Source organism: Cricetulus griseus, chromosome 3, assembly GCF_003668045.3.
Source record: "Cricetulus griseus strain 17A/GY chromosome 3, alternate assembly CriGri-PICRH-1.0, whole genome shotgun sequence".
NCBI lineage: Eukaryota > Metazoa > Chordata > Mammalia > Rodentia > Cricetidae > Cricetulus > Cricetulus griseus.
Genome location: NC_048596.1, coordinates 48,283,308 through 48,307,927, shown reverse-complemented (window position 1 = coordinate 48,307,927; position 24,620 = coordinate 48,283,308). Strand labels below are relative to the sequence as shown.

The window sequence follows — 24,620 nt, the reverse complement described above, 5'->3', positions numbered from 1 at the left end:
CCATTTATCAATAGTGAATTATCAGTAGACTCCCACAAAGTGTGTGACCTCCTTAGCCACAGGTTTTATGTCATGTTTATAGTACCAGGTGCATATATTCCCTCCAATAAAACAGGCTTTAGATCCAACCAGGGAATTATAGGTTACCTCTAGAATATTCATGCCACTATTGGTCCAGTGAGCATGTATTACCAAGCAGTTGGCTATTGCATCAGGCAAGGCCCATGGCTAGGTGATATTAGGATGTTAGGATGACTTCCTTCCTAACAGCCTATATATGACCCTCTGGTGCTATTGATGGTAGCTGGCAAGGAGGAGGCTTCTATCTGAGTTCCAGCTCAATTTCTCGTGTCCTCAGATCTAAAGTACAGACAAGTGGTATTTTGATGTCGTAGAATGCTATTTTGCCATGGTGAGGTTTTCTACTAGAGAGAACATTTGGAGCCTCAATGTACTCATGCTATTTATCTTACAAATCATTCAAGTCATCTTGAAGATCAAGTAGTCAAAACTACACAAATTTCTGCAACATTGATCTGCTCAGATCTTCATGTAAACAAACACCACCCAGTGTCAGAAAAATGAGTGCTCTTGAGAAAGCATGTAGTCCCTTTCCATAGCCTTCCTCATGGCATTTTTGATGTCCTGATTTCTGAGGCTATAGATGATGGGGTTCACCAGGGGAATCACTACAGCATAGAATACAGACACCACCTTGTCTTGGCTGAGGGAATAGCTGGAACTGGGTCTCATGTACATGAAGAGACCAGAGCCATAGAAGAGGGTCACAGCAGTCAAGTGAGATGCACTGGTGCTGAAGGCCTTGGTCCTACCTTTAGCTGAGCCGATCCTTAGGACAGCAGCAACAATGTATCCATAAGAGATGAGGACCACTAGGACAGACATTACTCCCACAACAACACCCAAAATGAAGGTCACTACCTGGCTGGTGAAGATGTCAGAGCAGGACAGAGCCAGGACTGGTGGAAGGTCACAGAAGAAGTGGTTGATTATGTTGGGCCCACAGAAATCGTGCTGGTAGATAGAACATGTTTCAATCAGAGAACTAAGGAAGCCGCCCATATAGGCACCAACCACTAACTTCAAACACAGAGAATGGGACATGAGAGCCATGTAGAGCAGTGGGTTGCAGACTGCAGCATAGCGGTCATAGGCCATGGCTGCCAGGAGCAAGCATTCAGTCAGCCCCATTCCACAGAAGACAAAGTATTGTGTGGCACAGCCAACGAAAGAAATGGTGTTCTGATCTGTGATGATGTCAGAAAGCATCTTGGGGGTGGTGGAGGATGAATAGCAGATGTCTAGGAAGGAGAGGTTACTGAGGAAGAAGTACATGGGTGTATGGAGATGAGTGTCCATCCTGATGAGGGTGATGAGGCTCAGGTTCCAGGTTAGGGTCAGGAGGTAAATTCCCAGAAAGAGCATAAAAAGGAAGATCTTCATTTGAGGTTGATCTGAAAACCCCAGGAGGATGAATCTGGTCACAGCTGTATTGTTTCTTCCTCCAGCCATAGGCAAGCTTCCTGCTTAAAAGAAGGGATAATCCTGAGTTTAGGGAGGTATGTGTTTGTAACTTTAAGAAGAACAACTTGGGGCTGGAGATGTAACTCAGTTGATAGACTGCTTGCCTGGCATGCATAAAGGCATGAGTTTGATCCCCAGCACCACATAAACTGGGAATGTTGGCTGAAAAGGATTAGAAATTCATCATGACTATGTAGTTAGTTCAAAGCCAACACTGGACATACGACACTCTGTCTAAAATAAAAACAAAACAAAACATGGGGCTGTTGAGATGACTTCACCAGTAAGATGGCTGCACAATTATGAGGACCTGAGTGTGGCTCCCTAACAGCTATGAAAAAAGTCTATCCATACATGCCTGTGATCCTGACGCTGGGGCTTGGGTTGGTAGGGCAGAGACAAGAGGATGCCTGGAGTTCTCTGGTCAACCAGGGTAGCAGCAAAGTCAGTGAGCTCAGAGGTCATTAAAAGACTCTTGTTTAGAAAATCAGGTGGAGAGCCATTAGTGAATATGCTTTGTGTTGACCTCCAGCCTTCACATGCATGTTCCCTTTGCACACCTTCTCACACATGTATCACACACACACACACACACACACACACACACACACACAGAGAGAGAGAGAGAGAGAGAGAGAGAGAGAGAGAGAGAGACAGAGAGAGAGACAGAGAGAGAGACAGAGAGAGAGAGAGAGATGTCTGGAAGATCACAGAAACTACTAACACTCAGTTAACAATTCCAGACAGACATCTGGACAAACAAGTTGTCACCCTAAGATAATTTTGTTGGCACTACTTAAAATCTGTATGGTATATGTCTTGTTGACTAAAAGAGATAAAGTCTAATGGAGTAAAAAACCGACTAGAAGTGAGAAAACAGAATTTTGTCCCCAGCAACTTTCCAGTAGTGGAAGGAGCTGTGGAAAGCCCTTCACCTCCCCAGAGCTTCACTTTATCAGATGCAAAAATAGACATGTTTGAGTCAGCTGTGTTTCAGGTCCTTTTGGAATTAAGTTTTCTGTGGCCATTTTAGACTTTCTGCTTAAAAATATAAGCCAGAGTAAGGTAACATAAAGTTGATTGTTTGATGCTTTATATATATTTAATATGACTCTAGGACAAGGAAATGAATAAGAGAGACTATATTTTTTGAAGTATATCTATGTATGTGGGAGGGGCCTGAAATCCAAGTCATAGTTTAACAATTTATTTTTCCACATACAAAACCAAGACAAATACACACACACACACACACACACACACACACACACACACACACACACCTGAAGATTTGAAAATTGTTAAAAGTTTTCCTACAAGTCACGACACAGAATTAACAGAAAGATGAAAATTTGGATTTGACCAATTTAACCATCATAGATTACAGGATGGAAGGGCTATGAATAACTTTCTGTGAGTTGGGAGAGAAAATTCCAGAAGTGACTGATATTGGCTTAGCTGTGGGTCAAGAAGTGCCAGGCTCTGGGATTTCCCAGAGGAAAGAAGCTGGAAGAAAGAGGGTTTGTTAGGACAGTGATCAGCAAAGTTCAGCTTGGCTATCCTCAGCCAGATCAGGTTATCATTCTAAACACATGAGGTAAGTCTGTGCACACTCGGCAATTAAGAAAGGCAGGCTGATGGTAGTGTCAGGACAAAATGAACATAGAAGCGTGTCTAAAAAGGCTTAAGGGCCATTGCTATGATTCATTGGTGGAGTCCAAGTTGTTGATATTTACTCACTCCTATGGTATTTGACTGTCCATGCTTGCTTCTGTCCAAGCATGGCTCTAGGCTGTTTCTTGTCGCCCACATTGCATCTGTTTCTGACCTGGGGTATTCTAAGATGTTGAATCTTCCCTCAAGTCACAGGCATTTGACAAATTTCATGGAGTGGATAAATGTGTTCCACTGCTTATCCTCAGTTCAGCCCAGTGGCCTGTCGGTTATTATGCCTGGCATGTCATAATAAAATATATAATATATTTTTAGTCACAAGCAATAATGTTGACATACAATAACAATCATAATGTAATTGTGAATACTTATTTAATAGTTGCTAAGCTCCAGGAACTGTTGCAAGGGCTCAATCTGCACAAAGCCTGACCTATACAGCCTTAGGACTTGGCAGTATTTCTCTGCCCTTTTACAGATGAGAGCTGGGATAAGCTGAAATGTTATATTTTGTGGAGCTGAAGTGGGAAGTAAGGACTTACTGAATTTCTTTAGGCAGAAGTATCTTGAGATCTGTGCCACAAGAGATGGTGTCAGTGGCTTTTCATCCGTGACCTCTTCTGTAATCTTCTGTTCATTTGAATTTCCCACTGCTGTGTGCCTCATTTCTGATTCCATCATTAAAAAATATACACTGACTTTATGTAAACAAAAGTGCGTACTTATGGAATGGCTGCTCCTCTGTCACTAAAGTTTCCAAATGACTAGTGGGAGTTTGTTATTTTAATGGGTAGAGACAGCCCTCCTCTGCCTCCCAGAGGCTGCCCACTGCAGCCACTCCAGGGTCCAATGTGTGAAGCTGAGCAGTCATTAAACTAACATCTTCTGAATACTAATTGTCCTCTGGAGTAATGGTGATGGGGCTGGCTGCCCATTACCAAAGTCTCCCACCTTATTCTCCTGTGAGAATTCCTTTCTTTGGGTCCAAGAAGACTTTCTCTTGTGTTAAAGGACAGAATTTCACTTTAGGTAGTCCTTAGTTGGAAATAAACTCCCCAGACAGAGATCTTAAGACTCATGCTAAAACATAGTGGTTATGAACAAATTTCCAATTGAGATATTTGAGATAAAAGTCTAACTGTGCTCTCTTACCAACATAAAACAAAAATAAATGTGAAGTTGTTTAATCTCTTAAACATCAGCTTCTCTATTTATAAAAGTGATACACACACACACACACACACACACACACACACACACACACACACACACACAATTTCTGCCCCAAAGGGTGTTGAGGTCATTATATAAGATGTGAATAAGAAAGTCTTCTTCACACGGTGCTTAATAAATAGAAATCACTCCAGGGATGGAAAGTAATAACATGAAGAACTCTGTCTCTCGAGTCATGATCAAGAAGTGTCTTTCCTTTATACCTGATTTTTAAAAGTCCCTTATTTTATGTGTATGAATGCTTGCCTGTATGTATGCTTATGTACTACATAAATGTCTGTGGAGATCGGAAGAAGGCATTGGATCCCTTGGAAGAAATGGAGTTATAGATGTTTTGAGCTTCCATACAGGTGCTTTGCAAGTGCTCTGAATCACTGAACCATTGCTCTAGCATCAAATGACTTATTACTGTGACTTACTTTCATTGGAATGAAAACAATTAATTTAACTTTTAATGTCTAGGTGTCACTGTCACTGCCCACTTGGGTCACCATGGGTAAGTCAGTTAAGTGTGCTAGGACTGAGTATATTGAACTATCTCAAAAGGATCCCTGGAACTCTGAAAACCTCATAGTTTGAGTGATAGATTTCCTTCCTTTCTCTTTTCCTTTTTCTTCCCATTTTCTTCAGCAACAAAACTTAGACAAAAGAGTTTATTTGGGGGTGGAGAGATGACTAAGTGGTTAAGAGTGGGTACTGCTCTTTCAGAGAACACATGTTCAATTCCCAGTATGTATATGGCAGCTTATATCCCTCAGGATATCTGATGCCCTCTTCTGATTTCCACAAGTACCAAGCTCACACATAGTACATATACACGGAGGCAAACAGTCATACACAAAATATATCTATATCTATATGTCTTAAAAACAGTTATTCTGTTTCATGGAAATCAAATTACCTGTGCTTGTTCTGAAATCATTCATTCAATATACAGGAATAGAGTTTCTGAGATTCCTTGTATACATGCAAATGGTCTCAATTTAGGGAATGAAGTGTAATAATGTGCTCAAACTGTGTACACAATAGGCAAAGAACAGCTCTTTGCCACAAGAAACATTCTCTTGTAGGATTCGAAAATAACCAGGGGATCCTGAAGTTGACAGAGTAAAGCCAATTATGGTGAAAGTGTTTTGATACTGAATTGAGATCCGGGGGAATTTATGAGATTAATCCTATAATTATAATTGATGCATCCAGAAGAGTAAAGATACATTTTGTCTCCTATGCCAACTTTAATTACTATGATAATGATGCTAAGGAAGACAGACAATATAAAGAGCAAAGAGCCATCTATAAATCAACGATGTCTGTGTTAAACAGGAAAAGGGAAGATTTTTGCTTTTTTATTTTTTTTTTTGTGGTGCTGGAGGGTGAGGCCAAGGACACACACACACACACACACACACACACACACACACACACTCATACACTGCTGTATTACTGATCTATACTGCAAGTTAGTTAGTACCCTTAGCTAATTTTTACAGAGAAATTAGTTAGGCTTTAGGCTTTAACAAATAAATTTGGTTAAGGTCATATAACCCCCCAAGCATCAGAGACAGGCTTCAATTTGAATTTAAGATCCTTGCAGTTTGAATCATAAGTTGTTGCTCTGTTCACTTGGTCCAGTCATGTTCCTTAGAGCCTTGCTTTCCTCACCCATGCATGGAAAATCATAGCACATCTGCTTTGAAGGACCACTGTTATGGTGGATTGAGACCAAGCATTGAGGAAAAGACGTGCACATGTACCATTTTATCATTGTCAGTCTACATGACTGAATAGCTGTGTTGTCTTGGGTCTCTCTTGCCTCAGGTTTTGCAGTTGGGAATTGAAACTGAAAACTTGAGATTAGATTTTTCCCAGTGTTCCCTCCAGTTCAAAGGGCTCCAAGGCAGTAAGGCAAGCTGAGAGAGAAAGAATTGTTTACAAATATATATCATGTGCTTATTGATTGATGCTAGTGTGAGAGGTGAACATCTCTTGAGTCATCTATTATATTTAGTGTTTGCCATTTCAAGTGGTTCATTTGCTGTGTTTGTGTGTGTGCGTGTGTGTGAAAGAGAGAGAATGCATCAAAACATTTTTCCTTTAGAATGGTATAACCATTTGTGCATTAATCAGTGATTCTTTTCATAAGGTACATCTATATTAAAATATTAATGTGCCATCCTCTAAAAAGTTGACATTTTTATTCTAATTTACAAATGTTGGTTTTTATAAATACAATAATTATCAGTGTTATGCTACATTCATTTTTGTAGGGAGGGCTGAGCTTGACGTTGGGACTTCCTCAGTTACTTCCTGCTTTAGTTTGTCTCACTGAGAGCTGAACAAGGCACCGATATATGAGTATAGTAGAATATCATTAGGAATAATTTTATCACTTCATTTCCTTTTCTTTCTTTAGTCCAGTATTATTTGATTTTATCCTAGGTATCTGGGCTTCTAGTCTCAGGTTCTTTGTCACTAAAGTAGTGTCGGGTATGGGTCCCATCTTTTGAATAGGCCTGGTCAAATCAGTTGTTGGTTGGTTACTCCCACAGCTTTGTGCCACTCTTGTCCTAGCCCATCTTGCAGGTAGGATGCTATTATAATCAAGAGATTTACAGCTGGCTTGGTATTTAACATTTCTCAGCCTCTTGTATTTTGAGAATTCTTCTTTTGAGAACTCCCTGTTGAGACTGGCAGCCTACTGTTTGATTGGGTTGCCTGTTTTGGTGATACTTGGCTTTTATTTTTCTAGTTCTTTGTGGGTTTGTGGTATTAATCCTTTGTTGAATGTATCTGACAAAATTTTTTTTCTCATCCTACATGGAGGCTGTTTCTTCACTTTGTTGAAAGTTTCTTTTACACTAAAGGTTTTTAGTTTCATGCACTCTCATTATTTATTGTTGGCTTTACTTCTCCAGTAATCAGAGTCCTATTTAAGAAGACTTTTCCTCACCATCCCTGACTTCAAGCTCTGCTATAGAGCTATAGTAATGAAAATAGCTTGGTATTGGCACAAAAAACAGACAGGTATAACAATGGAATCCAATTGAAAACTCTGATATAAACTCACACACCTACGAAAACCTGATTTTTTGACAAAGAAGCTAAAATTATACAATGAAAAAAGAAAGCATCTTCAACAAATGGCGCTGGCATAACTAGATGCTGGCATGTAGAAGATTGCAGATAGATCATTATCTATCCCCATGCACAAAACTTAAGTCCAAATGGATCAAAGACCTCAACATAAATCCAGCTACACTGAACCTCTTAGAAGAGAAAGTGGCAGGTACCCTTGAACAAATTTGTACAGGAGATCAATTCATGAACATAGCTCCACTAGTATAGACACTGAGATCCACAATTAATAGATGGGATCTCCTGAAACTGAGAAACTTTTGTAAGGCAAAGAACACAGTCAGCAAGTCAAAACTGTACCCCAGAGAATGGGAAAAGATCTTCACCAACCCCACATCTAACAGAGGGCTGATTTCCAAAATATACAAAGAACTCAAGAAACTAGTCACCAAAACACCAAATAATCCAATTAAAAAGTGGGGTACAAAACTAAATAGAGAATTTTCAATAGAGGAATCTAAAATAGCTGAAAGACACATAAGAAAGTGCTTAACATCCTTAGCCATCAGGGAAATGCAAATCAAAACAACTCTGAGATACCATCTGGCACCTGTCAGAATGCTAAAATTAAAAACACCAACAACAGTTTATGCTGGAGAGGATGTGGAGAAAGGGGAACACTTCTCCACTGCTGGTGGGAATGCCAACTGGTACAGCCACTTTGGAAATCAGTATGGCAGTTCTCAGGAAAATGAGAATCAGCCTACCACAAGATCCAGCAATTCCACTCTTAGGCATATACCCAAAAGAGGCACATTCATACAACAAGGACATCTGTTCAACTATGTTTATAGCAGCATTGTTTGTATTAGCCAGAAACTGGAAGCAGCCTAGATGCCCCTCAACTGAAGAATGGATAAAGAAAATGTGGTACATTTACACAATGGAGTACTACTCAGTGGAAAAAAAAACCAATGAAATCTTGAAATTCAGAGGCAAATGGATGGAACTAGAAGAAAACATCCTGAGTGAGGTAACCCAGTCACAAAGAGACAAACATAGTATGTACTCACTCATATATGGATTTTAGACATAGAGCAAAGGATCACCAGCCTACAATTCACACCACCAGAGAAGCTAGGAAACAGGACGGACCCTGAGAGACATGGTCCCCTGGAGAAGGGGAAAGGGACAAGAGCTCCTGAGCAAATTATGAGCTTGGGGGAGGTGGGAGGGAGGTAGGAAAAAGAGAAGGGGAGAAGAGGAGAGGAGAGGAGAACATGAGGGATCAGGAAGACTGAGTATTGGGGCAAAAATAGAAGAAAGCAAGAAAAGAGATACCTTAATATAGGGAGCCTTTATAGGTTTAAAGAGAAATCTGGCACTAGGAAAATGTCCAAAAATCCACAAAGATTACCCCAACTAAGAATCTAGCAATAGTGGAGAGGCTACTTTAAATGCCCTTCCCCTATAATGAGTTTGATGATTACCTTAAATGCCATCCTAGAGCCTTCATCCAGTAACTGATGGAAGCAGAAGCAGATAACCATAGTTAAGCACTGAGCCATACTTCTAGAATCCAGTTGTAGAGAGGGAGGAGGAATTAGAAAAGGGGTTAAGACCAGGCTGGAAAAACCCATAGAAACAGCTGACCTGGCCAAGTGAGAGCATACGGACCCCAGACATAAATCTGGGGAACCAGCATTGAATAGATGTAAGCCCTCTGAATGTGGGTGTCAACTGGGAGGCCTGGACAGTCTATGTGGCCTTTGACAGAGGAACCAGTATTCATCCCTAATGCATAAATGGATTTGGGAGCTTATTCCACACAGAGGGATACTCTCTCAGCCCAGATACATGGAGGAGGGCCTAGGCCCTGCCCTCAATGATGTGACAGACATTGATGAACCCCCATGGAAGGCTTCACTCTCGGGGGTGGGGTGGGGGGTGGGGGGGTGGGGTGGGGGTGTGGGGGTAGGGGTGTGGGGGTGTGGGGGTGTGGGGGGATGGGAGGTCGGATGGGGAGGGTTGGGGGAAATGGCAGCATGGGAGTGAGAGGGAAATGGGATTGATATATAAGATTGTTTCTAAATTAAATAAAATTTAAAAAGAAGACTTTTCCTATACCAATATCATGTAGTGTTTGCCCCACCTTTTCTTGTAATAGTTTCACAGTTTTCTGTTTTTTGTTCAGACATTGGAGTTGATCTTTGTGTAGGCTGTGACATAAGCATCTGGTTTCATTATCCTACAAATAGATCTTCATTTCCCCCTAACCACTTGATACCACTGTTTTTTTTCTTCTTTTTTTTCTAGTGTGTATTTTATTATTTTTTTAATTTTATTTTTTTGTAATTAATGTTTTTAGTTCAAATTAGAAACAAGCTTTCTTCACATGTCAATCCCTTCTCCCTCCCCTCCCCCAACCCTCCCCCCAACCCCCACCTGCCCCCCACCCCATCCACCCTCCACTCCCCAGGCAGGGTAGGGCCCTGGACCACCACATCATCCTGGGCCAGGCCTAGGCCCTCCTCCATGGGTCCAGGCCAAGATGTGGGATGGGCTCTCAAAGTCCCTTCTTACACCAGGGAAAAATACTAATCCACTACCAGAGGCCACCTAGAGTGCGGAGGCCTCCTCATTGACATCCATGTTCAGGGGTCTGATTCAATCCCCTGCTGGCCTCCCAGATAGCAGTCTCGGGTCCATGTGCTCCCCCTTGTTCAGGCCAGCTGATTCTGTGGGTTTCACTAGCCTAGTACTGACCCCTTTGATCTTCATTCCTCCCTCCCTGCAACTAGATTCCAGAGTTCAGTTCGGTGTATATCTGTGGATGTTTGCCTCTGTTTCCATCAGCCACTGGATGAGGGCTCTAGGATGCCATAAAAAGTAGTCATCAGGCTCATTATAGGGGAAGGGAATTTAGGTTATCCTCTCCACCATTGCCTAGATTGTCAGTTGGTGTCATCCATGTAGATCTCTGGAAATCTCCCTAGTGCCAGATCTCTCCTTGGACCTATAATGACTCCTTCTGATATGGTATCTCTCATCCTGCTCTCCTCTATTCTTCCCCTAACTCAACATTTCTGGTCCTCCATTTCCTCCTCTCCCCTCCTCTTCTCCTCCTCTCATTCTGGCAGCTCCCTGTCCCCTACCCTCATGCTCCCAATTAGCTAATGAGATCCTGCCCCTTCATATTCTCTGGGGTTCATGCCTTGGCCATCAGAGAAATGCAACTCAAAACAACTCTGAGATACCATCTTACACCGGCCAGAATGGCAAAAAAAAAAAAACCCAAAGCAACAACAACAACAACAACAAAAAACCCTAACACCAATGACAGTCTATGCTGGAGAGGATGTGGAGAAAAAGGAACACTCCTCCATTGCTTGTGGGAGTGCAAACTTGTAAGACCACTCTGGAAATCAGTATAGTGTTGGCTCAGAAAAATGGGAATCAGTCTATCTTAATATCCAGCAATTCCTCTCTTGGGCATATACCCAAATAATGCATGTCCATACAACAAGGACATATGTTCAACCATGTTCATAGCAGCATTGTTTGTAATAGCCAGAACCTGGAAGCAACCTAGATGCCCCTCAACTGAAGAATGGATAGAGACAATGTGGTACATTTATACAATGGATTACTACTCAGCAGAAAAAAAGCAAAGATATCTTGAAATTCACAGGCAAATGGATGGAACGAGAAGAAGCCATCCTGAGTGAGGTAACCCAGTCACAAAAAGATAAACATGGTATGTACTCACTCATATATGAATTTTAGATGTAGAACAAAGGATTACCAGCCTACAATCCTCTTCACCAAATAAACTAGGAAACAAGAAGGACTCTAAGAGAAAAATGCAGTGTGTATTTTATTGTCATTAAAAATCAGACCAATTATTTTTCACTGACTCTGGAGCTCACAGTCTTACGTAAATGGTTCCTGGAGTCCATCTTCTTTCCCCCTACCACTCCTTGGGTTACAGATGGGAATAGATATCAAAGCTTTAAACTGGCACTGATCATCAGAACTCAGGTTGTCAGGATTGCAGGAAAAGCACTGGAAACACCACCACCCTCCCGGGGAGAGTTTCTTTACATAAGAAATGCTGGAGTTTACACAAAAGGCAGTGGAATATATTTTCTTTTCCAGTGTTCATTGGAGAAGATAGATAACATCAAAATGTTAATGTTCTAATTTTGCCCAAGTCAACAATGCATTCTTTTTCTGTCTTTTGTTGATGTGATCTTCATGATGAATAAGTTGGCATAGCTATTGTAGCTGTGGATTCTGCTACCTCAAAGATTGTTGTTGGTATTCATACAGAGATAACATCACTGCAGGATAAATTTATCAACTGGAAAATACCACAGTAAAAGTACCTGATGACATTAGGTCTTCAGAAGGGAAAACTCATACAAAGTACACATCTGAGATAAGGAACCTATAAGTCCAGCCATGTAGAATCTCAGCACCATCTGATCACAGAGGGTGGGTGACATGATTGATGAATAGAGCAGTGGGTTACAAATGGCAGCATACCTGTCATAGCCATGGCTGTCATGAGGCAACATTCACTCAGCCTCATTGTGGAAAGGGTAAACTAATGAACAATGCATCCCACAAAGCCAATAGTTTACTTTTCCTAAAAGAAGTTGGAGAGAATCTTGGGAACCATGGCAATGACATAGTAGAGGATTATAAAGGATAGACCACTAGGAGGAAATACATAAAGGAATGTTTATTAAGGTAATGAAGGATGGGTTCCATGTCAGGGTTGTAAAATAGATGAGCAGGAATGTAATAAAAAGCAATGATATGATTTGGGGGATATCTGAGAATTCCAGCATGATAAACTGGGTTATCTCGGTAATAGTTCCTGCCCCTGGCGGCAACATGTGCTACAAGCTTCAGCATAGACCCTGGCTGAGGTAGAACCATGGACCCAAACATGGTCCTCAGCAGTAGCCCAGGTTTGGGTGACAAAATGGTCCAAACGGCACAAGGTACCCAAATCTGTTGCAGGATATTTGATTGCACTGTGAAACCTGAAATGTATTAATAAAATCAACTTTGGTTTAAGGGGTGGAGCCAGCAACTAGTTTGCAGGAGTTAGCCATAGAAGAGTACAGAGAAGCCAGGAAGACAGAGAGATGCCTAGGAAGGAGTAGTCATTTTGGTTTGAAACAGCTGGAGAGACACTTCCTTGCTGGGTCTCCAGACAAAAAGGAAGGTCAGGCTGTTGTTTCTTGGCCTTTCTCAGAGAGCAGGTTTTCAACCCAACATCTGACTTCCAAGTCTTTATTGGTAAATAGAATGATAGAGACATTTAGTGGCAATGGTGGAGCTGGTGCTGGTGGGACTGAAAGTCTATCCAGGCCATGGCCTGAATGGAGGGGTTCTGACTGTGGGGACGTGCGGATACAGAAGGTAGTTAAAATATTAATTAGTTGATTCAGAAGCAGCCTCTGATGGGAAAGCAACATAGATAAGTGTATCTCAAGTGGTGGCATGGCTCTTAGACACTTACATGGCCACAGGTGGCAGCCCAGACACTGAGCATCCTTGTGTCCTTTGTTGGCACCATGGATCACACATGTCCACATAGTCCCTGGCTGTACTAGTACTCCGGACCCAGATATGGTCCTTGGCAGCATCCTGAGCCAGGACATCACCATGGCCTTGGGTAGCAAGTAGACCTCCCATATCAGCCTACTCCTCATCCTCTTCACTTCTCTTTCCATGGCACCTGAATCAATTCTGCTTCTCTTTCTTTCCTATTTATCCACCATATTTTTGCTCATCATAATGGAACCCACTTTCCTGTTACCTTATGGTACCAGGTGTGCTTGAGGATGTCTGTCCTCTTGCCAGCCCAGACCCCTAGGGTCTGATTCCACAGTCTCTTATTCTTTCATGTTGATTAGTTGAGGGTCTCTATTAATTGTCATTTACTGCAAGAAGTTTCTCTGTTAAGAGTTGAGACATGGTACCATCTATAGTAGCAATAAGTCATTAGTAGTCATTTTAATAGTAGCAGCAGAATAATAGTATCAAATAAACATTTTATCATGAGTTAATGAACTTGAAAAATAATAACAAACTTATACTCACCACTGAAGGAAACAGTAAATACAAGGTGTATAAATGGAGGTTAGAGAAATAAAGGATCTGTTTCACAAGTCTAGAAAGGACTTTATATTTTTTAGTACAAGGTGGCAAATGTAAAAATATATATATTACAGAATGCTTTCCTATATCAAAATATCATTAATTTTTTCTATTAATAGTTTGTGTTTATATATAAGCTACACACAAAATTATACAATTATATAAACATAAAATTAGTGTTGAATTTTTTAAAAGATAAGATTAATAAGCTATTACATAAGGAACAAAAACATATAAAAGCAGATATGAAAAATGAGACAATACAAATAACACTACAAACATGCCAAAGATCACAAGAGAATATAAATAATACAACAATGAAATATAAGCTAGAAGATATAAAGAAGTTTCCAGACTAATACAGCCACCGAGACTGAATTTTGAAGAAATAGAAATGTAAAGAAACAATGGCAAGTAAGGATATTGAAATGAAAATCTCCATCAATGAAGAGCCCAAAGCCTGACTTATTTACTTCTTCACCCTACAAAACTTGTAAAGAACTAGTCTCAAAATGCTCGAACTCATCAAGAAATTCAAGAGGAGAGCATCCATCAAAACCTGTCCAATGAAGGCACTATTAATAACCCCATCAAAGATATGGCAGATGAAAAAAGCTTAGATTACTATGAATGATGAACATAGCTGTAAAAATACTATCAAACCAAATTCAGTGCATATCAAAAATATTAGCCATCACAATGAAGTAGGATTAATCTATAGACACAAGGACGGCTAACTGCATACAAATCAACTGTGCATGACATTTACAGAATGGAGGAGAGAAGGTATATGAACACTTGGATAGCTACAGAGAAAGTATTTGACAAATTCAATATTTTCTTATAATAATTTTTAATTAGGTGTAGATCTTACCCCAACAGTAAAGTCCATATATGACATAGCCACAGCTATCATCACACTTAAAAGAATGAGGCAAAAACCCAAAATATATTCAAGATATCATTCAAAAACCTAGACAGAGCAATTAGGAATGAGAAGAAATAAAAAGCATGTAAATTAATAAGGATGAAGTTGAATTGCCCCTATTTACAGATGCCATGATTTCACATTTAAAAACTCTGAAGATGCCAACTCAAACTCAAAGATCTGATAAATGAATTCAAACTAAAAAGTAATTCATGTTCATATAGCCTAATAGCAAACTCTATGATAAAGAAATCAAGAGAGCAATCTGTAATGATAATCACCCAACACAAAATATAACACCTAGGAAGCACCAGTTATGGTGGTACATTCTTGTAATCCTTCTCTTAGGAGGTTAATGTAGGGACATCATGAGTTCAAGGTCAGCATGGGGTACATATCTACATCTTGTCTTGATAACAAAATGAAATGTAGGAATAAATTTATTCAGTGCCAGGTCTTTAGATGAAGATTATCAAACACTGATAGAGAAAGTGAAAATGACACAAATAATAGAAAGATATACCATGTTGATGGATTTTAAGAATCAATATTTTAAAAAAGATCATGTAATCTAACCAATCTAATGACTCAAAATACAAATGGCACTTTTCACAATGTAAAAAATAAATCCAAGGGGGCCCGAAATATGGCTCTGGAGGTAAAGGCATTTGCAGCTAAGCCAAAAGACCTGGGTTTGATTCCCCTGAACCCATGGAGTGGAAGGTAAGAACAAATTGTTCTCTAACTCCTTCATGCACATGGTGTGTGTGTGTGTGTGTGTGTGTGTGAGAGAGAGAGAGAGAGAGAGAGAGAGAGAGAGAGAGAGAGAGAGACAGATACAGAGACAGAGACAGAGAGACAGAGAGAGAGAAAAAGAGACACACACAGAGAGAAGTATAATCTTAAAAATCTTATGTTGGAATAGAGGTCCAACATTATCAAAAGTAAATCCAAAATTTCATACAAAATCACAAAATCTAAAGCAGTATCATGTAAAATGAGTTAGGTATCAAGAGACCTGATTTCAACTGTACTATAAAACTATAGTAAGAGCATGGCACTTGTATAAAAACAAATATAAAAGAGACTGAAAATATGGCCAGGGTCTTAAACTACTCTTGGAGAAGACCCATGTCCTCTGGGTACTCACAGGAAGCACCTTACAGCCACCTGCAATGCCAGTTTCACGACATCTGAAGTCTTTTACTGGCCACCTTGAGCATTGCACTACATTTGACAGTGAGGAAGGTACATACATGAATGAAAATAAATTTCTTTTATAAACAAAACAAACAAAAAACTAGTATATAGGGTGACTGAGCAGGATGGGGAATTCTGAATTAAATCTATGTACACAAAGTATTACTTTTTTATTAGAAAGAAAATTATTTTACATGTAAATCCCAGGTCCTTTCCCCTCCCCTCCTCCCCTGCCTCCCCCAACTAACACTCTACCTATCCCATACCCTTTCTGTTCCCCAGGGAGGGTGAGGCCTTCCATAGGGGGTCATTAGAGTCTATCATATCCTTTGGGATAGGGCCTTGGTCCACCCCTATGTGTCTTGGCTCAGGGAGTATCCCTCTATGTGGAATGGGCTCCTAAAGTCCATTCCAATGTTAGCGATAAGTACTGATCCACTACAAGAGGCCCCATAGATTTCCAAGGTCTCCTCACTGACACCCACATTCAGGGCGTCTGGATCAGTCCCTTGCTGGTTTCCCAGCTATCAGTCTGGGGACCAAGAGTTTTCCCTTGTTCAGGTCAGCTGTTTCTGTGGGTTTCACCAGCCTAGTATGGACCCCTTTGCTCATCAGTCCTCCTTCTCTGCATCTGGATTTCAGTTCAGTTCAAGGTTTAGCTGTGGGTATCTGCTTCTACTTCTACTTTTTTCCCCTAGAGATTGAACCTGAGTCCCCATACCTGCTAAGTAAGCAATTTATTATGGGGCAGCTTTCTCAGATCTACAGCCAACTTACTTTTTACATTTTCCAGGAACATACTATGGCTCACTTACATAAGCAATGCTAGGAAACTAGAGTTCTATGCACAGAAATGATTTAGAAATCTATGCCTCATCATGCACAAAATGAACTCACAATGTATTAAAGAGTCAACTATGAAACCATCAGAAGACCCAAAGGAAAAGCCTCAGGATGTTGGTCTAGGAGGATGTAATCAATTAAATCTCAAAATCAAGGACAAAAACTCCAAACCAACCTAACTGAATCACTGTAAATGAAAAGCTTTCATAGAGGAATGAAAATAGCCAACAGATTCAGAGACAACCTACAGAATGGGGGATGATATTTTTAAGTAATACATTTGACAAATGGAGCTTATCTAAAATATGTAAGTAACTTGAACAACTTAATAGCTAAATTCCTCCAACTAGAGTTTTTTCCAGATTTTTTTATTTGAATTAGAAACAAGATTGTTTTACATGACAATCCCAGATCCCTTGTCCCTCCCGTCCTCCCCTACCACCCCCTCCCAACTAAAACCCTACCTATCACATATCCTTTCTGCTCCCCCTGGATAGTGAGGCCTTCCGTAGGGGGGGGGTTAACAGAGTCTATGGTATCCTTTGGGATAGGGCCTAGGCCCACCCCTGTGTCTTGGCTCAGGGAGTATTCCTCTATGTGGAATGGGCTCCCAAAGTCCACATCTATGCTAGGGATAAGTTCTGAACTACTACAGGAGGTCCCGTAGATTTCCAAGGTTTCCTCACTGAAACCCATGTTCTTGGGGGTCTGGATCAGTCCCATGCTGGTATCCCAGCTATCAGTCTAGGGAGCAAGAGTTCCTGGATGTTCAGGTCAGCTGTTTATGTAGGTTTCATCAGCCTGGACTGGATCCCTTTGCTCTCCACTCATCTGCGTCTGGATTCCAGTTCAGGTCAGTGATTAGTTGTGGGTGTCTGCTTCTACTTCCACCAGCTGCTGGATGAGGGCTATCGGGTAGCATATAAGTCAGTCATCAATCTTATTATCTGGGGAGGGCATTAAAGGTAGCCTCTCCGCTGATGCTTAAATTGTTAGTTGGTGTCGTCTTTGTAGATCTCCAGACATTTCCCTAGTGTCTGATTTCTCTGTAAACCTAAAATATCTCCCTCTATTATGGTATCTCCATTCTTGTTATCTTCTATTCTTCCCCTGACTCAACCTTTCTGCTCCCTCATGTCCTCTGCATCCCTCCTCTTCTCCCCTTCTCATTCTCCTAGCTCCCTCCCACCTCTTTTCGTGCTCCCAATTTGCTCAGGGGATCTTGATCCTTTCCCCTTCTCCAGGGGACCATTTATGTCGCTCTTCGGGTCCTCCTTGTTTACTATAGAATGCATCTCCACGTTCTCACACCTTTTTATTTTTTGATAATTCTCATTCTAACTAGAATGAGTTGATTTTGACTTAACTTGCATACCTCCGATGATATTAAATTCTTATCATAGTTTTCAAAATGTTTGTACATGTTTTCCCCCATTTTAAAAACTCTCTTGTGTGGAACAATTTAGAGAGAATGTGGAGATGCGTTCTAAATATAGTAGGTGGGTATTAATGTTGTGGGTCTTGAAAAAACGGTATTAACATCCCTCAATAAGGTGAAACTCATATGACCGAGCAACCCCAATATCTGCTTATAGAAGCCAAGAAGAAAATCAGTACGTGCAAGAAAAATGTGCAGTTGGATGTTCATTGAGGCACTGTTCACTAGCTAAGAAGTTCAGGGCATGTATGCATCAGAATCAGTCTTTACAAATATTAAATGTGATCATTTGTGACAATATGAATGGGCACAGTAGATGTTCTATAAAGTAAAAATACAGACATAGAAATAAAACAACTAAATGAGTTTACTCATATATGGAAACCAAACAAGTTGATATCACAGACATTGAGTGATGATCAGAGAATGAGTGTGGGAGGGAGTGGTGGGGCAGGAATGAGATTGGGCATAGTTTTCATAAGCATTAAGAGTTATTTCTGGTAGACTGAATAAAGCTATCAATAGTGTATTGTATATTTCAAAAACAGTTTCAAGTAAGAGCTTCTTAATTAGGCTTTTGTTAGCACACAAAAGTGATGGGTTCCATTATGACATTTCCATATATGTGTATTATTATACTTTGCTCATGTTCACACCTCCTATTATACTTTGTGCCACAGTTTCTGCATTTCAGAAAAATGCAGATGTTGTTTTTTCTCTTCCATTATGAAAGCAGGATTTTGAATATGTGATTTTTTAAAACCAAAAATTCAGTAATTTATGGTGGATGAATATAAAAGTTGCTCTGATTTGGATATTATTCAGTATATACCTTCACCAAAACATCATGATTTACTTCATAAATATGTAATGTTCTTGTAGCAATCCAAAAATTAAAAGAAAATAAAGACAAAATGGAAGTAGATCTTTGCAATATTTAAGACAAGTTCTCTAATGAATTCCACATGTATGCATCCTTCTGAAGCTCCTAGAGTCCTCCAGAAATAGATTTCTCATGAATTTTTATCCATCTTTAAAGCATTATGCTTATAAGAATATGCCTGAATGGTGGCCACATGTCTTCTATTCATATTGAATTGTTTCCTTGGCATGGAGTGAAACTTCATTCTCTCACATGTTCTACATGCCCCGTTCTCTCTATCCTGGCCATGTGTAAACCCTTGACTATTTCTTCACCTATGGTCTTGCCAAATGGTTTCACCTGTTAGTTTTTGTTAGCCTTGCTCCCCTAGACAACACTAAGACTCTAACAAATTTCTACAGATACCATGTGTTCATGAGAGTTGGTTTAAATAAGTCTGTTCAGGTCTTGATGAACTAGCAAAACAAGGCATTATTGTTACTAATTCCACAGCATAGTCCTGTTTTTAATTGAAGACCTAGGATCACAAATCCTATGTTTTCTCCTGAATACGAATAATCGACTAGAGAGAAGCCAATTTGCATTTCTGCCTACTCATCTATGAATTGTGAAACTTCTTCAAAGATATAAGCATGTAGGTAATAACTATTCTATTTCAACCTGCTCTATCATCTCACACACCTTCTAACTCTAGAACACAAAGCATTGGATACAGGTGGTAAGAAATAAGGTATACTAGTTCCTCACATTAGTTGTTCCGATATCTCAATACAATATAGTTTTCAGTAACCCTTATTATAATGATATCGTATAAGTCTTGATAAGCCTTGAAATATTTTCATATATCTTAGTACAACATATTTTTATTTTAGAAACAATCTTATTTCACATATCAATCCCCCCATTCCCTCACTCTCCCATCCTCACATGCCCCCCACCAACGCTCCAACCCATCCCTCACCCACTCCCCAAGGATAGTGTGGCCTTCCATGGGGGATCATCAAAGTCTGTCACATCATTTGGGGGAGGGCCTAGGCCCCCTTTAATGCATCTGGGATGCATTATTATCCCTCTATAGGGAATGGGCTCCCAAAGTGCATTTGTGCACTAGAGATAAACTCTGGCTCCACTGTTCGAGGTCCCATAGACTGCCCAAGCCCTCACATTCAGAGGGCTTGGTTTGGTCCAATGCTGGTTCCCCAGCTTTATGGCTAGGCTCTCTGTGCTCTCACTAGGTCAGGTCAACTGTTTCTGTGGGTTTCTCCAGCATGGTCTTGGCTCCTTTGCTCATCCCTCCTCCCTCTCTACAACTGGATTCCAGGAGTATGGCTCAGTGTTTAGCTGTGGGTGTCAGCTTCTGTTTCGATCAGCTGCTGGATGAAGTTTCATGCTTGTTTGTGATTGGGTTACCTCACTCGGGATGTTTTCTTCCTGTTCCATCCATTTGTCTGTGATTTTCAAGATTTCTTTTCTTTTCTTTTTTTTTTTTTTTTTTTTTTTTTTTTTTTTTTTTTTTTTTTTTGCTGAGTAATATTCCATTGTGTAAATGTACCACATTTTCTCCATCCACTCTTTGGTTGAGGGGCATCTAGGATGCTTCCAAGTTCTGGCTATTACAAACAATGCTGCTATGGACATAGTTGAACATATGTACTTGTTGTATGAATGTGCATTCTTTCGGTATATGCCCAAGAGTGGAATTGCTGGATTTTGAGATAGACTGATTCCCATTTTCCTGAGAAACCGCCATAGTGATTTCCAGAGTGGTAGTACAAGTTTTCACTCCCACCAGCAGTGGAGAGTGTTCCTCTTTCTCCACATCCTCTCAAGCATGGACTGTCATTGGTGTTTTTTATTTTAGCCATTCTGGCTGGTGTAAGATGGAATCTCAGAGTTGTTTTGAGTTGCAATTCCCTGATGGCTAAGGATGTTGAGCACTTTCATAAGTGTCTTTCAGGCATTTTAGATTCCACTATTGAGAATTCTCAATTTAGCTCCGTACCCCACTTTTTACAATATAATCTTCAGTGGCCCTTATTACAATGATATCACATAAGTCTTCATAAGTCTTGAAATATCAAAAACAATTTGGTAATGAGATTCCTTTGGCTACGTATATCAAGAAAACCACATCTGAATGTAATGAGAGGTGTTTACAGTACAACATTAGTTACTGCTATTGACATTGACAAGAACTCTACCTGCAAAACTCAAGTTACTAGATATGTTAATAATTCCTACCTGAAAACATCAGATCCCCCTGCACTCTTTTTTTGATAGATGATTTCTTCCTTTTGTTTTCGCCAACACCGGGAATAGAAAAAAGATGTGACCAAGATTTTATTAGATGGCTAGCAATGAGAAATGTCTTAGAAAATATTCAGTCATATCAGAGTGGTCATTTCTGGAGGTATTACCTGGTTAGTGTAAACTCTATATTTTTTCAGGCTGTAGACATCCTCTGTACCAATTGTCACAAATACCTGTGAATAGACTAATGGAAGCAGATGTCACCTCTGAAGTAAAGTGAAAGCAAACTCTTCAAGACTCAAATATTCCTGTGGCAGCAAGATGACCATTGGTTCATATTGACATTGTTGTCTACATCAAATTGAGCCTCCATTTAAACTCTACGAATCTTGTAGTGTGTCATTCATGTGCACATGATGGTAACTTGTAGACAAATCTCTCAGATAGACACATATTTCTGAGCTTAGTAATAGAGGTCCTGTCTTCTAACCTCATCACACTGTGAATCAAGGAATTCAATATGGAATCATCATAGTGCAGAACATGAAAGCAAATCAGTCAAAGCTGCAGCAACCACCAGAACTGAAATTCAAATAGATAAACAAACCTGAGATATAGAAGAGGGAAACAGTTGTCAGATATGAAGCACAGGTGTTGAACTCCTTAGACCTGCTTTTAGCTGATGTGAAACTCAAGATGGATATGGAAACATAGCCATGATACTAAGGCATTTGTTATTCCAAACAACATTGTCAATATGGTAAGCAAGACCTGTACAAAGAAAGTGCCAGTGCAGGATAGATGTATCAGCTGGGGCATGTGACAGAAGAAATATCTGATGATGTTAGGTCCCAGAAGAGGGGCTGAAGCAAGGCACAAATCCAAGACAAAGAAGCTGTGAATTCCGTCATATAGGATCCTATCACCATCTGAGCACAGACAGTGGGTAACGTGATTGATGAATAAAACACCGGTATATAAATGACAGCACACCTGTCATTGGCCATGGCTGTCATAAGATTCGCTGAGCCCCATACTAGAAAAATAGTGAAGTATTGATGAATGCATCCCACAAAGGTGATAGTTTACTTTCCCTGGAATAAGCTGGAAAACATCTTGGGAAACATTGAAGTAATATAGCAGAGGTCATTGAAGGACAGATGACTGAGGAAGAAATACATAGCTGTGTGGAGGTGGGAATCCTTCATTAAGACAATGAGGGATAAGTTCTGGGTCATATTGTAATGGAAATGTGCAGAAATGTGACAAAGAACAGTGCTGTGATTTGGGGGAGATCTGAGAGTCCCAGAAGGATGAACTGGGTTAACACAGTAGTATTTCCTTCCCCAATCAATGTCTTGATAATGATAGTTACCATCATCAACAGCAACAAATAATAGAAAAGAAAAGAAGAAAATGCATTTTCAGCCCCTTAGACAGTGAAACACAATGACTTCAGGCAGTTGTAGATTCAGAACCATCATCCATGCAGATCAAACTGCCCAGGAACGTTGAAATCAATTTAAAAGCTCTAATAGTTGACATTTGTTTGACTTTGGGCAGACAAGGTACAGAGATATGCAACACCAAAGGAAGAGCCTGGGCACAGAAAAGATTCAAAACCAGTGTTTGATTTTTGAAATACTGTACAATTGTATATATTTTAGAGACAATTAAAGGTAGAGGCCTCTTGTCCAAATTCAATGTGATAGTTTTTGTTTCATTTTGTTATATTTTATTGTGTTATACTTAAAAAAATTAATGAAAGATTGAAAATCTAGCCACCAAGGCAAAGGCTAATAACTGACATTTATATCCACTAGGAGAGGGAAATTCACCTTCTCCAATGGAGAGTCATTGGGTATTGAGCCACCTCCAGGGTAGGCCTCATAATCAGGAGTAGTTGGCCAACATATGGACTCCATAGTTTTTGCATATGTTTTTATTTGATTACAGTTTGGTGGTTTTTTTCCCTGTGGATGGTGGTCTTTTCTTTTCTTTTCTTCTCTTTTCTTTTCTCTGTTTTGTTGTTGGATTGGGTTTTTGTTTGTTTTTTTTTTTGTTTGTTTTTAAGAGGAACTTAAAGTTGGGTGAGATGGAAGAGGGAGAAGATCTAGGAGGACTTGGGCTGGGGGAGAATAATACCAATATCTTTTATTTAAAAATTGGTTTCTATAATTAAAAAATTTAAAAGTTAGTGGTCTCTATTTCATAAGGGCTAATATAAAGTTGAAAATTGTCCTTTAAGGTCTGTAAAAAATTGTGTTAGAATTTTGATGGGGACTGCACTGAATCTGTAGATTACTTTTCATAGGATGGCCATTTTTACTATGTTAATCCTACAGATCCATGAGTTTGGGAAGGTTTCTTTTTTAATTTAAATTAGAAACAGACTTGATTTACATGTCAATCCAGGTTCCCTCTCACTTCCCTCCCCTGCCCTCCTTCCCTACTCCTTACCAACCCCATACCCATCCCAATTCTGTCCCTTAGGGAGGGCGAGGCCTTCCATGGGGGAATCTTCAAAGTCTGTCAATCATTTGAAGCAGGGCCTAGGCCCTTCCCTATGTTTCTAGGCTGAGAGAGTATGTGTAATGGGCTCCCAAAGTCCATTCTTCTAGTAGGGATAAATACTGATACACCACCAGAGGACCCATAGACTTCCCAGGCTTCCTAACTGACACCCACATTTAGGCGGTCTGGATCAGTCCTATGCTGATTTCCCAGCTATCAGTCTGGGGTTCCCCTTGTTCAGATCAGTGGTTTCTCTGGGTTTTTTTCCAGCCTGGTCTTAACCCCTTTGCTCACTACTCCTCCCTGTCTGCAATTGGATTCCAGGAGTTCAGTTCAGTGTTTAGCTGTGGGTATCTGTTTCTGCTTCCATCAGCTACTGGATGAAGACTCTAGGATGGCATATAAGGTAGTCATCAGTCTCATAGGGGAAGGGTATTTAATGTAGCCTCTCAACTATTGCTTAGATTGTTAGTTGGGGTCATCCTTGTACATCTCTGGACATTTCCCTAGTGCCAGATTTCTCTTTAAACCTATAAAGGCTCCCTCTATTATGGTATCTCTTTCCTTGCTCTCCTCTAGTCTTCCCCTGACTAGATCTTCCTGCTCCCTCATGTCCTCATCTTCCCTCATCTTCTCCCCTTCTCTTTATCCTAACTCCCTCTGCCCTCCCTCCATGTTCCCAATTAGCTCAGGAGATCTTGTCCCTTTCCCTTTCTAAGGGGGACCATGTGTGTCTCTCTTGTGGTCCTCCTTATTTCCTAGCTACTCTGGCAGTGTGGATTGTAGGCTGGTAATCCTGTGCTCTATGTCTAAAATACAGATATGAGTGAGTATATGCCATGTTTGTCTTTTTGTGACTGGGT

General features: G+C 40.2%; 1 protein-coding gene and 2 pseudogenes across 1 annotated transcript; all 3 read right to left on the bottom strand.

The window, feature by feature from the left end:
* Positions 1 to 573: 573 nt before the first annotated feature.
* On the bottom strand, positions 574 to 1,533 carry LOC100758506 (olfactory receptor 5A2). The gene has a single exon (XM_027406808.1). It carries the CDS (start codon positions 1,531 to 1,533, stop codon positions 574 to 576), a length of 960 nt encoding a protein of 319 aa, XP_027262609.1.
* A 10,315-nt stretch (positions 1,534 to 11,848) lies between these two features.
* On the bottom strand, positions 11,849 to 12,428 carry LOC100762563 (annotated as a pseudogene).
* A 9,214-nt stretch (positions 12,429 to 21,642) lies between these two features.
* LOC100761979 lies at positions 21,643 to 22,621 on the bottom strand (annotated as a pseudogene).
* Positions 22,622 to 24,620: the final 1,999 nt, after the last annotated feature.

What these genes read in the sequence shown, in the direction of transcription:
- LOC100758506 (XM_027406808.1), bottom strand. Translation starts at nt 1,533, where the DNA reads ATGGCTGGAGGAAGAAACAATACAGCTGTGACCAGATTCATCCTCCTG.